The following is a 13,969-nucleotide window of genomic DNA, read 5'->3' as shown; positions in this document are numbered from 1 at the left end:
ATACAAGAAATTGTGAACTACACAAAGAACGTGACTTACATTTCTTTTCTCCCAAAGCACACATACTAATGTAAGAAGAAGCATATTTTAGGTCAATGAGCCGAGTCAATTTTGAAATATATAGCTTTGGGGGAACAGAATCAGAAACTTAGAGAGTTCAACGGAAATCAGGATTTAAAATTTTATATTAAGCCACAAGGATTCCCTAGTTATCAAGGAGTAATATTTCAAAGACAGATAAAATAACAATTCAAAAAACTCCAGTTGTCTGTTACAACTGGAGTTCAGCATTAAACATTAGAGTTTTAAAAATGGTATCACATGAAATGTGTCTAGATGGTAACCTCTAGATGTGACCTCTGTGACTGAGGTCACAGCGGGATCTGCAAAGGACCTAGAGAAGGGCTGGAGAGTCTGAGACTGAAGATGGGGATTTGGGGGTCAAACGAAACCAACAATGAACCAGCCAATCAGGGTGGACTTTCCTGACTCCAGCTTGGCCCCACCACTATTTCACCTTCTCCCAGCCACTAGCATTTTCCTGCCCGTGTGTGGACCACACGCTTACTTCTGAATTATGCACGGGCACTGGTAAAGAGAGTAAAACAGTTAGGAAAAAAATGAAAGTTCTGACATTTCTACCCCACGTAGTGGCTGTGAGGATCAGGTGAGTTAACACACGCAGGGCACAGCGGTCCTTCGAGTTCCCTCACTGTGGTCTAGGGCACGGCGCAAAGATGTCCCTTCTTCCAGGTGCCAGTAACCTATTTTTGAACAGGAGGATTTTTTTTTTTTTGGTAGCAAATGTCATGTTAGGCTTAAACATCTTAGCATATTCTAAGCAAGTCAGAGTTCAGTTTGTAACCGAGGGTTGGGCATGCTGGTTAAACGGCAATTACTTACCATATGGACTACTTCTGGGTAAATAGGCTCTGTGATCACATTCCGATTATGGGTGATATATTCTACCATTTCACTTAAAGCAGCTCGTTTTACTTCCTTCCACTTTAGGTCACTTAGTGGATCGGAAACAAAGTCAAAGAGGACACAACACTGACGTAACTTCTGGATAAAAAGCTTCTCTTGATCAGCAGGAGGAACATCTGAAAAGGAGAAAGCAAAGGATTATCGATTGCAACAATGCTTAACCCAGAATTACTGTGACGCGTTTTTAAGTTTTCTACAACTTTTGAATCTCTAGAAACAAGAGATGGGGTAGGAGTGAAGAGAGGTTATACATTCCTTAAAGACAATGAAAGGAAAAAACAAGCTAGTTGCTGCTCAGATCATATGCTTCATATGACAAAGTTTCTATGTTTCTTAACTCTCTGAAGCCATGTCCAGAGTACTGTTCAAAATAAAATTCTAATTAAGTGCTTTCATTCAACAAACGTGACCCTGAAGCCATATCGCATGCCGCAGCATGGTGGGCAGTGGAACAGGAGGCAAACCGCAGCTCTGGTGTAGGGCGACGGGCACTGCGGGCCCGCTGCACATGGCAGGTGAGAGGCCGCAGGAGGGGTGCCCCCCGGGCCCGCCGCTGCTCGAGATTTACGGGGGAGGGCGTGGTGGCTGTCCCTCGGCCAGCTGGCAAGCAGCAAGGACCATCGCTGTGGAGCTGGCCGAGCGCGCTATTCCACGCATACAGTGGGGGTCTCCACCTACCCTGGGGCCCCGTATCCTCTGTCAGCGTGGGTGACGGTCAACATGCGTCACACACGACAACAGCCACGCAGAAACAGCTCAAACAGTAACGGTGTTACTGAGGGAGCGCTCGCCTGGGCCGGGGGGCGCACTGAGACCTTTATACACACCACACATACTCTTCTCACGCAATCTTTACAATGATACAACAGAAGCGAGATGCAGGCACGGAGGGTCAGTGTAGGACTGGGAAGTGATGGAGCTCTGTGTGACGTTCTGGGAGGTACTGGAAAGCCCCGATCTGCCCGTGTGAATGTGACAGCTTTCTGGGCTAAAGGGGAAATCGGCAGTGACATTAACAAACAGGATCTACTGACCCACTGACTGAAATGTGTCCAAGATCTGCCTGACACAGTGAACCAAGATTTTCCACAAGATCACACTGGTGTTACACTATCAGTTAAGGGTAAAATAGCCATTCGGAGGGTGAAACAGCCCACTGGGTCTTAATTTGATAAGGTGTACAGGAGCCTATTACTGTGGTTTCAGATTCCACACTGCAGATTCCTTCAAGAAACCTCTCACTGGTTACTTTTTGCTGTGGTATCAAAGAAAATGTCCATAACGATCTGAAAAGCCTACTGGAACGCTCCTCCCTTCCCAATCACGTGTCTTCCTGCATTGTTTTAACCAAAACACATGGCAACAGGCTGAATGCAGAGGCAGGCCAGAGAATCCAGCTCTCTCCTAGTAAGTCAGACATAAAAAAGACTTACAAAAATAGAAAATGATACCACCCTTTCTGGTTTAATTTTTAATGTGGTCAATATCAGTAGTTAAGCCCGCATCAACAGAAGCTCTCTGGGTCCTACATAGTTCTGAGGGGTGTGAAAAGGTCCTGAGACCAAAGCTGCTGAGACCCCCGCCCCATAGGAGCCGGCACTGCAAGTGGGTGCCCAGGTGACCCCGGCTTTCCTGCTTCCACCTGCCTCTCCCCGCATCAGCTCCCCCAGCCCGCCTCACCTCCCTTTCCTCCACCAGCTGCCCCTCCTGTCTGGGGTTCTCGCTTGGGCCTGCTCACTTCCTGGTCAGACAGGACGCACTCCTGGTCATCATTTAGCTCCTCCTGCCTAGAATGGTCAGCTCCCTCGCTGGGCATCTCTTCCCCATCGGCTGCTTTCTGAGAGCAGGTGCCAGGTGACTGTCCCTTGGTTCTTGGTACCCCCCCAGTGCCCAGTGTGGAACCCTGCAACTAGCAGGCACCTCAGCACAGCCTCCCACTTTCTGGGAAGCTCCCCGAGTCCCCACACTGCACAGCTGCCAAGAGGTGAGGGCGTGCTGTCTGAAGGGTCATCAGGACTAAGGGACGGAACCAGGACCACAGACATTCTGAGTCTAGGTGGCTGCTGAATCACTCAGATGAGTAACAGTCACTACAATGTCTGGGTCTCTTTACAATCAAATATCCAGCCCTTTTCAACGAAAAGCTTCATTTTCTCAATGACCTCTGAGCTTGACTTCAGTCCTCACTCAATTCCACACCTGCACTCACCCTCCACTTTGCCAGAAACACCTTGAATGAACACATTTTATAGTCACAGCTTGTGTACGTGGAACCTTCTGGCTTTCTCATACTGTAGAGAACCGAGAAGCCCATATTTACCCCTAAAGACTACATGATGACGACCGAGCTGTCACCAGAACTCTGAAACAAGCCTACTGCAGCAAGAAGGAAGGGCAGAGTAAAATCCTTTTTCTTCATAAAATCTCTACCAATAAATATTCTTCTTAAAAAACCAAGAAAATCTCAACTTGCTGAAACTTTCAATTCTTCCAGGGCTCCAGACAGCTAAGGTGTTCAGTTCAGCTCGGTCGCTCAGTCGTGTCCAACTCTTTTCGACCCCATGCACTGCAGCACGCTAGGCCTCCCTGTCCATCACCAACTCCCGGAGTTCACTCAAACTCATGTCCACTGAGTCAGTGATGCCATCCAACCATCTCATCCTCTGTCGTCCCCTTCTCCTCCTGCCTTCAATTTTTACTGTATTAAATATTTTTATTTACAGTTTATTTAAAGTTTGTGAGCAAAATTTCATGAACTCGTGTTTTAAAACCTCATTTGGCTAATTTACAACTTTATTATTTTTTTTAAACTGTATTAGACCAATCAAATCGAGTGAAAACTATCGCACCCACAGCCCATCAGCTATCTCCTCATGCTCACTGATTTATTCGGCTGTGCCGAGTCCTAGCGTGGCAGGCGGGATCTCTTGCTGCGGTGCACGGGCTCTCTGGCCGTGGTGCCTGGGCTCAGTAGCTGTGGCACACGGGCTCAGCAGCTCCATGGCGTACAGGAGCTTGGTTCCCTGAGCCCTGACCAGGGATTTAACTCGTGTCCCCTGCATTGCAAGGCAGATTCTTAGCCACTGGACCACCAGGTAAGTCTCTCCTGTGTTTTCTGAATGCAGGTTAATTTAGGTTCTTGTTGGTCAGCATATTTTAAAAATCTTCAGTACTTTCTGCTGTGCTAACAGACTGTACCACTGGGGGATAAAAATGAGTGGAGGTGGTGGTGGGAGAATATGCTTTTTACCCTTGTGTACGCTGGGTCTCTACAGAATGAGTTATTTTTGTAATTGAAAAATAAACTCTCTAAAAACTATCGTTAGGATTGCTAATATTTTTTAATGCATTTTTTAATTGAAGGATAATTTCTTTACAGAATTTTGTTGTCTTCTGTCAAACATCAACACGAATCAGCCATAGAGCACTGCTAACCTTGAAAGAGGAGGAAAGGTACGAGAGATACAACCCGTACTTGACCTGACTGTTCTGATTACCATGCAACGTGGATCAAACGGTAAAAACGAACCTGGGCTGACACATCGGTATATCACGCCGCAGCGTTTGGTATTCAAGACTGTATTGACTCTCGAAGTAATAAACCATGACCCTGGATTTGACCCAATTTTTACGATTACTTCTATGAAGCACAATAATAAAAGAATGGATTTTGAATTCTGCCCACGAGTGACAGTGGTTTACTTTAAACTGTCTACAGATGAGTAACACTGACATTCTTGTTTTCGGACACATTACAGAGCAACCTTGAGCCCCAAAGAGAGCATCAGCTAAAAAGCACATGAGACAAACTGCTGTAGCCCGCAGGCTTGGCCGGGAGCCCCCGTGACAGGGGTCTGGACGGGCCCCAGGGTACCACCCGGAAGCCCGACGGTGTGTGGAGTGAGATCTCTGATCTAAGAGCAAGAGGAACACGGAAGGGGCACTTACAGCACTGGCTGGAGAGCGTTCTTAAGGCTGAGTAACATTCCCTTTCATTATTATCTTTTTAAGTTAAGAGCAGTAACATTTCTCTCTACAAATAACATCACAGGTGCCCTGCGTTTATATGAATTTCTTCACCCCTCCCTCAGTTGTTTTCACTGATTTGCTGATGTGAACTTGGGATGCTTCCTGATTACTTCAAGGTAAATCCTTGATGATACGAGGAGCAAACCTGATGATACCCACGCAAAACCTGCAGGAAGCAAGGAGCGGAGAAAAGACATTAACCCATAGCATCTGAAGAACGCATTACTCTTCAGAAAACATATTTCCTAAAGGGAAGTCTGTAATTAACAACTGATGCATAGGGGTGTGCTTAATGAGGGCTGCTGACAGACTGGGGTGGCTTCGTGAGTGCCCCTGGCCCTTGGGTGAGGGAGGGCAGCATTCCCACCAGTGGCTCCAGGGCAAGCTAATAAGGAGTGGACACCCTCCTCTGACCGCTGACCCTCAAAATGTGGGTGAGCCCCGGGGCCTACCCAGGGTGATGACAGAACCTCTACTTGTGTTTGCTTTTACAAAGAATAGAAAAATAAGAGGTACTAATATTTGACACAGGAGCTGACACACACTGGAGGTGTATGTTGAAGACTGCTCTGCTGCCAGGCAGGAGTGATTGAGAGCCTGGGGACCGCTGGCCAGGCAGTGAGGAGCCTCTCCAGACTTCCCAAGTGAATCCAACACAACCCAGCACGTCACAGCTGGCTCCACAGGTGTTTACAGCATCTGTGCATCTCAATTATCACAGGGATCGACAGACAGGACAACACGTTGTAACCGCCAAATTGTAGGATGGGACACAAAAAAGTTACGTCACTGAACTGTCGCTGTACTGGAAGGGGCGGCATGTGAACTCAGTCTCTGGGCAGAAATATTATCAAAGGCAACAAAACAAAACAAGACAGGGAAGCCCACTTCCACACGACTCATCTCGGTGGAGAAGAGAAACATTCCAAGATGCCAAAAGGATCAACTGTTGGCAGGACAGTCAGAGAGAGGCAGGCCTTCTCAGCACAGAGATGATGGCTTTTCCCAAATAAACACCACCCTGATGAGAACCAAAGCCAGAGCTGCACGAACCGCCAGCCCAGAGAACGTCACTCCGAGAAGATGTTCCCGGAGGCACGGCCGGGAGGCTGGGAACCGTTTCGCAGCCACTCACGTCCTCCGTGCTAAGCAGATGCGGCAGGCTAGCTTTGAGAGACCCCCGTGCGCCACTCCCAGCCCCCAGCACCCACCCTCCTGACAGTGTGGGGACGAGGGCCTACCAGCATGTGCCCATTCTGAGCCCGCAGACAAGAGGCAGTCCACACAAAACGGAAACACGGACAAACTCTCCAGAAGGAGGGAGCCAATCCTTCAGCCGTGGCATCCTGTCTTCCCAATACACTTATTCTGAGTACAGAGCGAGTGGGAATACGGCTGAATCCAATTACTACCAACTTGGAGTAAATCTGGGATTTGTCATTAATAGGTATTAAATTCCACTTACTCTTGGCAAGTACCCCCCACCAAGAAGAGTTCAGCAATACTGCTTTGATTTTGAAAGAGAGAATGCACATGCCGGATTTTGAAGTGACTCTTTTCCGCACTGCCTCCTGCGTCTCCTGTCCTGAACCAAGTGTCTGCAGACATGAGAGCCCTTCTGTCGCACCGTCCCCTCCCCCATAGCATCACCGCAGAGCCTCACAACGGGCCTTATGACCTGTCACATGACGCTCCTTCACCTTGCCTAGCTTTACACCTTGGCCATGCACGGCCCTCCAAATTCCTCAGATCAATTTGGTGAGAATAGAAGTCTCTGCAATACTGACTCTTTCAATCCACAAACATGAAATATTTCTCCAATTACTCTTTTCCTTAAATGTCTTTCAATAAAAATTTTATTCTCTTCTCCTAAAAATACATTACGCATCATTTTTCAAGGTTTATTCTTAGGTATCTGTTATGTTCTGATGCTACTACAAACTGTATCTTTAAAAAGATTCAAGAATTTTCTAACTGCTGCTGTGGTTTAGGGAAAAAAAAAAAAGATTTGGAGTGTGACTTTTGTAACCAGTTACTCTTTTGTGACAATATACAGTCAAGGCTGTTCTGTAGTGACGTATATACTTGATTTATGACAGGACTGCACTACAGAACAGCTACAAGGGTAGCTGGTTACAAAGGTCACACGACTTTGATGCTGGGAGGGATTGGGGGCAGGAGGAGAAGGGGACGACAGAGGATGAGATGGCTGGATGGCATTACTGAGTCGATGGACGTGAATCTGAGTGAACTCCGGGAGTTGGTGATGAACAGGGAGGCCTGGCGTGCTGCGATTCATGGAGTCGCAAAGAGTCGGACACGACTGAGCAACTGAACTGAACCCTTTTGTGTGTATGAAAACAAATTTCCTGCATTTTTTAATTAACTAATTAATTTTTAATTGGAAGATACCTGGTTTATAATATTGTGCTGGCTTCTGCCACACATCAACATCAGCCAGCCACAGGTATACACGTGTCCTCTCCCTCTTGAACCTCCTTCCCGCCTCCCACCCCAGCCCACCCCTCCAGGTGGTCCCAGCTCCTATTAATTCTAGTGATGCCTCTGTGAGTCCTTTTGGATTTCTGTGTGTACCACCCTTTCATCCACGAGTACCGACACTGTTCTCTTTCTTGCCTGAGCAACGGTGCAAGGCAGCGGTGAGGGCGTCACCCTGGTCTCTCCACTGTCTCCGAGGGGAGCTCTCCCTAGTTCCCCAACCAGATAGACACTGGCGACAGGACTCTACAGATGACATCTAGCAGGTGAAGGAACTGGTCTACAGGTTTGTGTGTGCATGCTTCGTCCCAGCTAACTCTTTGAGATCCCACCTGCCAGGCTCCTCTGTCCACAGGATTTTCCAGGCAAGAATACTGGAGTGGGTTGCCATTTCCTCCTCCAGGGCATCTGCCCAACCCAGGGGTCGACCATCTCTCCTGCGTCTCCTGCATTGGCAGGCGGATTCTTTACCACTGAGCCGCCTGGTTCAGTGCCATCTCAATCCAATCCAACGGTGACTTCTGTGAACTGATAAGTGAATTCTAAAAGGTACACGGAAAAGCAAAGGGGCGACACTCACCAAGACCCTCAGAGAAGAACCACAGGGTGGGTGGGAGGCTTGCTGTTCCAGAAATCTAGACTCACAGGGAAGCGTCATGAAGGAAAACGGCCACCAAGAACAAGGCCCAGAACAGGCCTGCAGAGACGTATATACTTGATTTATGACAGGACTGCACTACAGAACAGCGAGGAAAGATCAGTCTTTAAAAATACAGCTCTGGGACAGGAAAGAAGGAAGGACAGAGAAAGAAGAAATCGGATCATATTCTATGCAAAAATAACAAGCTCCTGGAGGGCTAGGACTTCAGTCTGAAAGATAAACTCTAATGCTTTTAGAAAATAATACGAAAGAATATCCCATGTAGAGAAAGAAGTAGAGAAGGACTTCTTACGACCTAAGGACTGCAATCATTAAGACTGATGTAATGAACTATATAAAACTCAAACCTTTTTCTTCATCAAGACGCCACAAAGAATGAAAAGACAAAAAAAAAAAAAAAAGAATGAAAAGACATGCCACAGAGTAAGAGAACTATTTGAATACATACAGCCAATGAATTAACGTCTGGAATATGTAAGCATTTCCAATAAGTCAGTAAGAAATACGCAGAGTACCAATAGAAAATGAGGCAAAAGTCTTAACCGGGTACTTCATGAATACGCCCCAAAGGCTAACCAACTGCCACTCACTAGTGGCTGCTGCTGCTGCTGCTAAGTCGCTTCAGTCATGTTCGACTCGAGGAATGCAAATGAAAACCACAGTGAGATACCACGAGACACACCGTAGACTGGCGGACAGTCTGAAGACACCCAGTGCTGGGAGCAGCCGTGTTGGGCTGGGCAGGGCTGCTGGGCAGGGCTGCAGGGCCCGGCGTCACCAAGGACAGAGGCGGACAAATGTGCTTGCAAGCTGGGATGCACTGCTGGGAATTATATATGTTTTAAATACATATATTTAAAACATATAAAACATGGGCTTCCCTAGTAGCTTCCCTAGTAGACGGTAAAGCGTCTGCCTGCAATGCAGGAGACCTGGATTCGATCCCTGGGTCGGGAAGATCCCCTGGAGAAGGAAACAGCAACCCACTCCAGTACTCTTGCCTGGAGAATCCCATGGGCAGCGGAGCCTGGTGGGCTACAGTCCACGGGGTCGCAAAGAGTCAGACACGACTGAGCGACTTCACTTTCACTTCACTAAATACATATGTGTGTGTGTGTGTGTGTGTGTGCACACGTGTGTGTATGTTTATATAAACCTAATGGAATTCAGGCACACATGCAGCACAACATGTGTCAAAGAATGTCCACAGCAGCACTAACAGCTTGAACCAGAAACAATCCAATGTCCACCAGGAGTGGGCATTACATAATATTCTGTCTGAAGCTGTGGCGATGAATGAAATACGGCCACACACAACACAGACGTACCCTACGAAATCAGACTGAGGGAGAGAGGCAAGATGAAAAGGACTTACCCAGTGTGATTCCATTCATACGGAGGCTAGAAACAGGCGCCCCTAAGACCTGTGTGTAACCTTCAGGGAGTTGTGGGGGTGACTGGTGGGGGTGCTGGTGTGCTGGTACAGGAAGACCTGCTTTGCAATGATCCTTCACACTTTGCGTTTGTTGTGCACGAGTCTTGTGAGTTACATTACAAACTGCAAAGGTTACAGAGTACATGCACGTGGCAAAAAACGCCCTCAAGAACCCTCAGGAGCACACAGCGAGCCGTGAGCCCCCTTCCTCCACGCCCGTCTGCTGCCTCCGACCCTCCTCCCAAAGGCAAGTGCCCAGGGCCCCCAGAGCCGCCCAGCACACACTCCACACACTGGTCTACATGGGCTCTCCTACACAACAGCTTTAGAGGAACGAACACTGACGATCTCCAAACTAACCTGGACGGACACACACACAGATGATCCCAGCACATTTTCTTAGGTCCCTCCAGGCATTTCCGTTGAAGAATTTAAGCTCTGGATATGAGTGTGTGTGTGTGTGTTTTTTTAAAATAAATTTTGAAAAAAATTCCCAATCAAGATGAAATCTTAATGACCTCTGGTTTTTTCTAACTATACATAAAGTGTCTCCCTATTCCTCTCAAAGAAAGGATCAGCAATTATGACTTCAGATGCACAATGTGAAAACGGCGGTACGACTTGTTCATCAGATCTAATGCATCTGGTATGAAGCAGAGCAGAGCAGGCCCCAGCCTTGAACACATCGAGCCTGTATCACAAGGAACTGATTTAAGAGTGTGTCCAGCATGCACACACCAGGCACGGTACCAGGCACGACAGCAAAGAGATAAATTAAGGCATGCTACTCGATCTAAAAGAAAGCAACAACTAAAAGGTGTGAGAGCTGCAATGATGTGTGAGGCAGGACAGGGCCTGGGGCTGGGGGGTGTGGTGCAGGGAAGGGTTTCCTGAGGCGCACTTGAACTTTGCCTTGGAGGGAGGGCAAGGAGCCACGTCAGCTCCAGGAGGCGAAGGCTCGCTGTAGAGGGGCTGGGCCCCACTCGGCTGGGAGAACGATCCACAGGTGCTGTGCTACGCAAGTCGTTCTGGTCGTGTCTGACTCTTTGCCACCCCATGGACTGTAGCCCACCAGGCTCCTCTGTCCGTGGGGTTCTCCAGGCAAGGATCCTAGAGTAGGTTGCCACGCCCTCCTCCAGGGGATCTTCTGGACCCAGGGATCGAACCCGAGTCTCTTACACCTCCTGCCTTGGCAGGTGGGTTCTTTACCTCTAGCGCCACCTGTCCACCTGTCAAATCTGAGCTCAAAAAGACAGAACCTTACCTGAAGGCAATAGATTGCATTTTATAAACCTAAATGAGTCACAGTGGATCTTTAGCCATACATTTTCATAGAGGAGAAGCTCCTGTCTTGCTCACTACTTAATCCTTAGTATCTAGAACTGGCCAAGCACACAGCAGAACTTCAAATAATCTGCTGAATTTGAAAAAGTTGATCTGAAGGAAACAAATAAGGGTGATTTAACTGAGCAGCGTCATAATGTAAATCACATTTATATTAAAATAATGACACGGGTATCAGAGCAGAATGCAAAGTCCATATAAAATTTATGACAAGTTCTTCAAAGAAGCTGCTCGTGTGAGGCATTTCAGCGCTCTAAATTCTCAGAGGCTTGCATTTTGACAGAAAAATCTGAGAAGTACTGCGAGTAGATAGATCTGAATCAGAGAGGGTTTTTAAGTAGATGACTGTCTGACACAAACGCGACCTGGAAGCAAGATCTCTTCCGAAGTGGCACGGGGCACTGGAGTGGAGATGCCAGAAGCAGGGGATCTACAGGAGGGAGAAAGCAGCGTCTACGAGCTGACTTCTCAGTCTCCTCACGAGGCAATCGTGACTCCCGGCACAGCTCCATAGGGCGCTGGCCGGGCAGGGGTCATTTTTGGTAATAATTATCTCTTACTCCACAAATCCAAACTTCTGCAACTTGACAGCCTGAAAAACACGCTGAATGAAACTCTCACTTCTCTATAGATGATGCGATGAGACCAATTCTACCCGGATCCGTGGTGCCTACGTAATTTTAAAGTTGAGCGAACCCTCCCTCTCCAGCGGTTCCTCACTTGGCTGATGAAGTTAAAAACCATCATCAACCTTGTAAGTCTTTCTCAGTGTCACAGCGCAAGGGTCACAGTTCATCTATTCTAATGTGTACACGGTCCACGTCAACACCGAACAGACCAAGCTTCTCTTTCCCTTTCTATGTTCTCTTTCTTTCTCGGTGGTCCTTAAAACAAGGCTGGACTTACAATCAACAGCGTCTTAGATCTGATGGGACTTCACCACACACGCTGAGCTGAGGGGTCAGATATTTCATACAAATACAGCCCACGGGCTCCCCGCGTCACACTCTCTGTCTGTACCGCCTACACAAGGAGCTAGTAACCCGCTGCTGATGCGAAGGGGCCAGAGCGCCAGGCGCGGTCTACCTGCTGCTCGGGGAGAACGAGCGGCGGACGGCCAGCCCTGCATCCTGCCTCGCTGTGCAGAGCCGCCCTTCTCCGGTCCTTCTGGGTGGCATTCCGGGCGCCGCCAAGTGGAAACCCCGCCTGCTCTATAACCTGGATGTCAGTCTGGTGATGCAAGTATGCCAGCAGCTTCTACATCACCACTCTCACTTTAAACACGTTTCGCTGGTGGTAACTACGGCTCGAAATCCATTATGAACGCTCCCTTTGCAAACCCCAATTCTGCAGTTTATCAGCTGAGCTGCACACGCGCGTGAAGCTCATCTCCTCCCTCCCACAGGAAAAGACCTGCTCCCCGGGGCTGAGTCCAGGCTGGAAGGTGGCTCAGGACAAGCGCACCTCGTGTAAATCCGACATCTGACTGGTTTCCTTGCCAACCCACGCGTGCCTCGTTCCAGCCTTGGAGACCCTTCTTCCCCTCTGGTTTTCCTGCAGTTCTTCAGTCTTGTTTGTATTCACACACAGAGCAGGTCCCACTCCTCTTCCTCACTGACCTTCCACCACTGACCCCCAGCCCACCACCCCTTTCTCGTGAGACTACAGTGTAAACTTGTAAGGCAGGTATTCTCGTTTCAGAAAGCATCATCTGAAGCCAAGGTCTAGTCCATCCCTGTGCCCTGCACCCTGGCAACTGGCAGCTTTGCCAGGGAGGTGGGCGGGGCGGGCAGAGGCTGAAGGAGGGTCAGACTGAGGTGAGACAACGGCCAGCAGAGACTGGTTTCCTCGGAAAAGCTCTTCGTCAAGGCAAGTGAACTCAGGGGAGAAACAAACATTTCCAGCCTAGACCCTGCCGCAAAGAATACGGCGAAGTCACGACAGGATTCTAAGCCTGGAAAACCTCCGGTGGACACACAGGGACATTCAGGAATGTGTCTGCACCTCCCGGCGCAGGCGATGCGTAAGAGGAAGTCAACAGATGTGGGCTGAATTATAGCCTCCGCTCTTTTGACAGTGAAAGATTAAGTCAAACGCCTAGGAATAAAGAGACTCAGCGCCGAATTTGTTGACAAAGGCTTTCTTTCCTGCTTAAGGATTAGCTCTAGAACACCTCGTCGGGGAACAAATAAGACACTCACCATGAGTACAAATTAGTAAATGCCCAACATCTCTGGTCACGCTGCTTCCTCCCTCACTGAGGCTGGCGTTTTTGATGAAATATTATACAATACCACTGCACCTGGCGACCAACAGCGCCAGCAACACAGCAGCTCTTATCTAAGGCACAAGGACAGGTTATCACTTCAGGAAAAGAAACTGCTTTTATTACATTTGACAAATAAGAGAGGGCCAAACGAAGGCTGCAGAACTTCTCATATCTTTACCAGTGGACAGAACTGTGTGGAGTTGTGGGAAGGATATACTAAAAAAATAACAGAGGTTTTTCAGTTTTTATTCACATTCTCTACCCCCATTCTCTGTGTCTCAGATAGATGAGTGATTCTTTCTGGACACAAGCTCTTTTAAGATGTACTGGGGGCTCTTCACGCACGTATGGCCCAAGGCTGAGGCACGAAGGACCAATGAAGGACATGGTCCAATAAACCCCGAGGGACTGTGTGCCCCGGGAGTCGGGGCCCGGAAGCAGTACAGGCGCCAGGACATCGGGGACCAGGACATCAGGGGCCACGTGCACACTGTGGGTCATCCTCCCCTGGCAGGGGAAAGGTGATGGAGATGGTGCGAGACCTCTCTGAGCCCTCACGGGAGCTGCCAGCCTCATCTCCCGTGCCCACCGCCCTGTCCCTCGCGGTCTAGTATTAACTAATCAGCACTAATATTTACCTATGCTGGGTTCCGGTCTTCAGCTCACAACCTGTCAACTACTCCCTGTCCAGAGTCTGGTCCTGGTAAGGATGCCAGCAGATAAGACGGAGGACAGTCCCCCATCT

The 13,969-nt window shown here is 48.5% G+C and overlaps 1 protein-coding gene across 6 annotated transcripts in view; it reads right to left on the bottom strand.

Annotated features, from left to right (window-relative positions):
* PPP2R5C (protein phosphatase 2 regulatory subunit B'gamma) overlaps positions 1–13,969 on the bottom strand; it is a 136,781-nt gene that overhangs the window by 52,360 nt on the left and 70,452 nt on the right. For all 6 annotated transcript variants that reach the window (XM_068991093.1, XM_068991094.1, XM_068991098.1 and 3 more), the window contains one exon: positions 904–1,103. In XM_068991093.1, the coding sequence (XP_068847194.1) occupies positions 904–1,103 (200 nt within the window). The remainder of the gene's footprint in view (positions 1–903; positions 1,104–13,969) is intronic.

This window comes from Capricornis sumatraensis, chromosome 19 (genome assembly GCF_032405125.1).
Source record: "Capricornis sumatraensis isolate serow.1 chromosome 19, serow.2, whole genome shotgun sequence".
Classification (NCBI taxonomy): domain Eukaryota; kingdom Metazoa; phylum Chordata; class Mammalia; order Artiodactyla; family Bovidae; genus Capricornis; species Capricornis sumatraensis.
The sequence above is the reverse complement of the archived record's forward strand: the minus strand, read 5'-3'. Positions and strand labels throughout refer to the sequence as shown.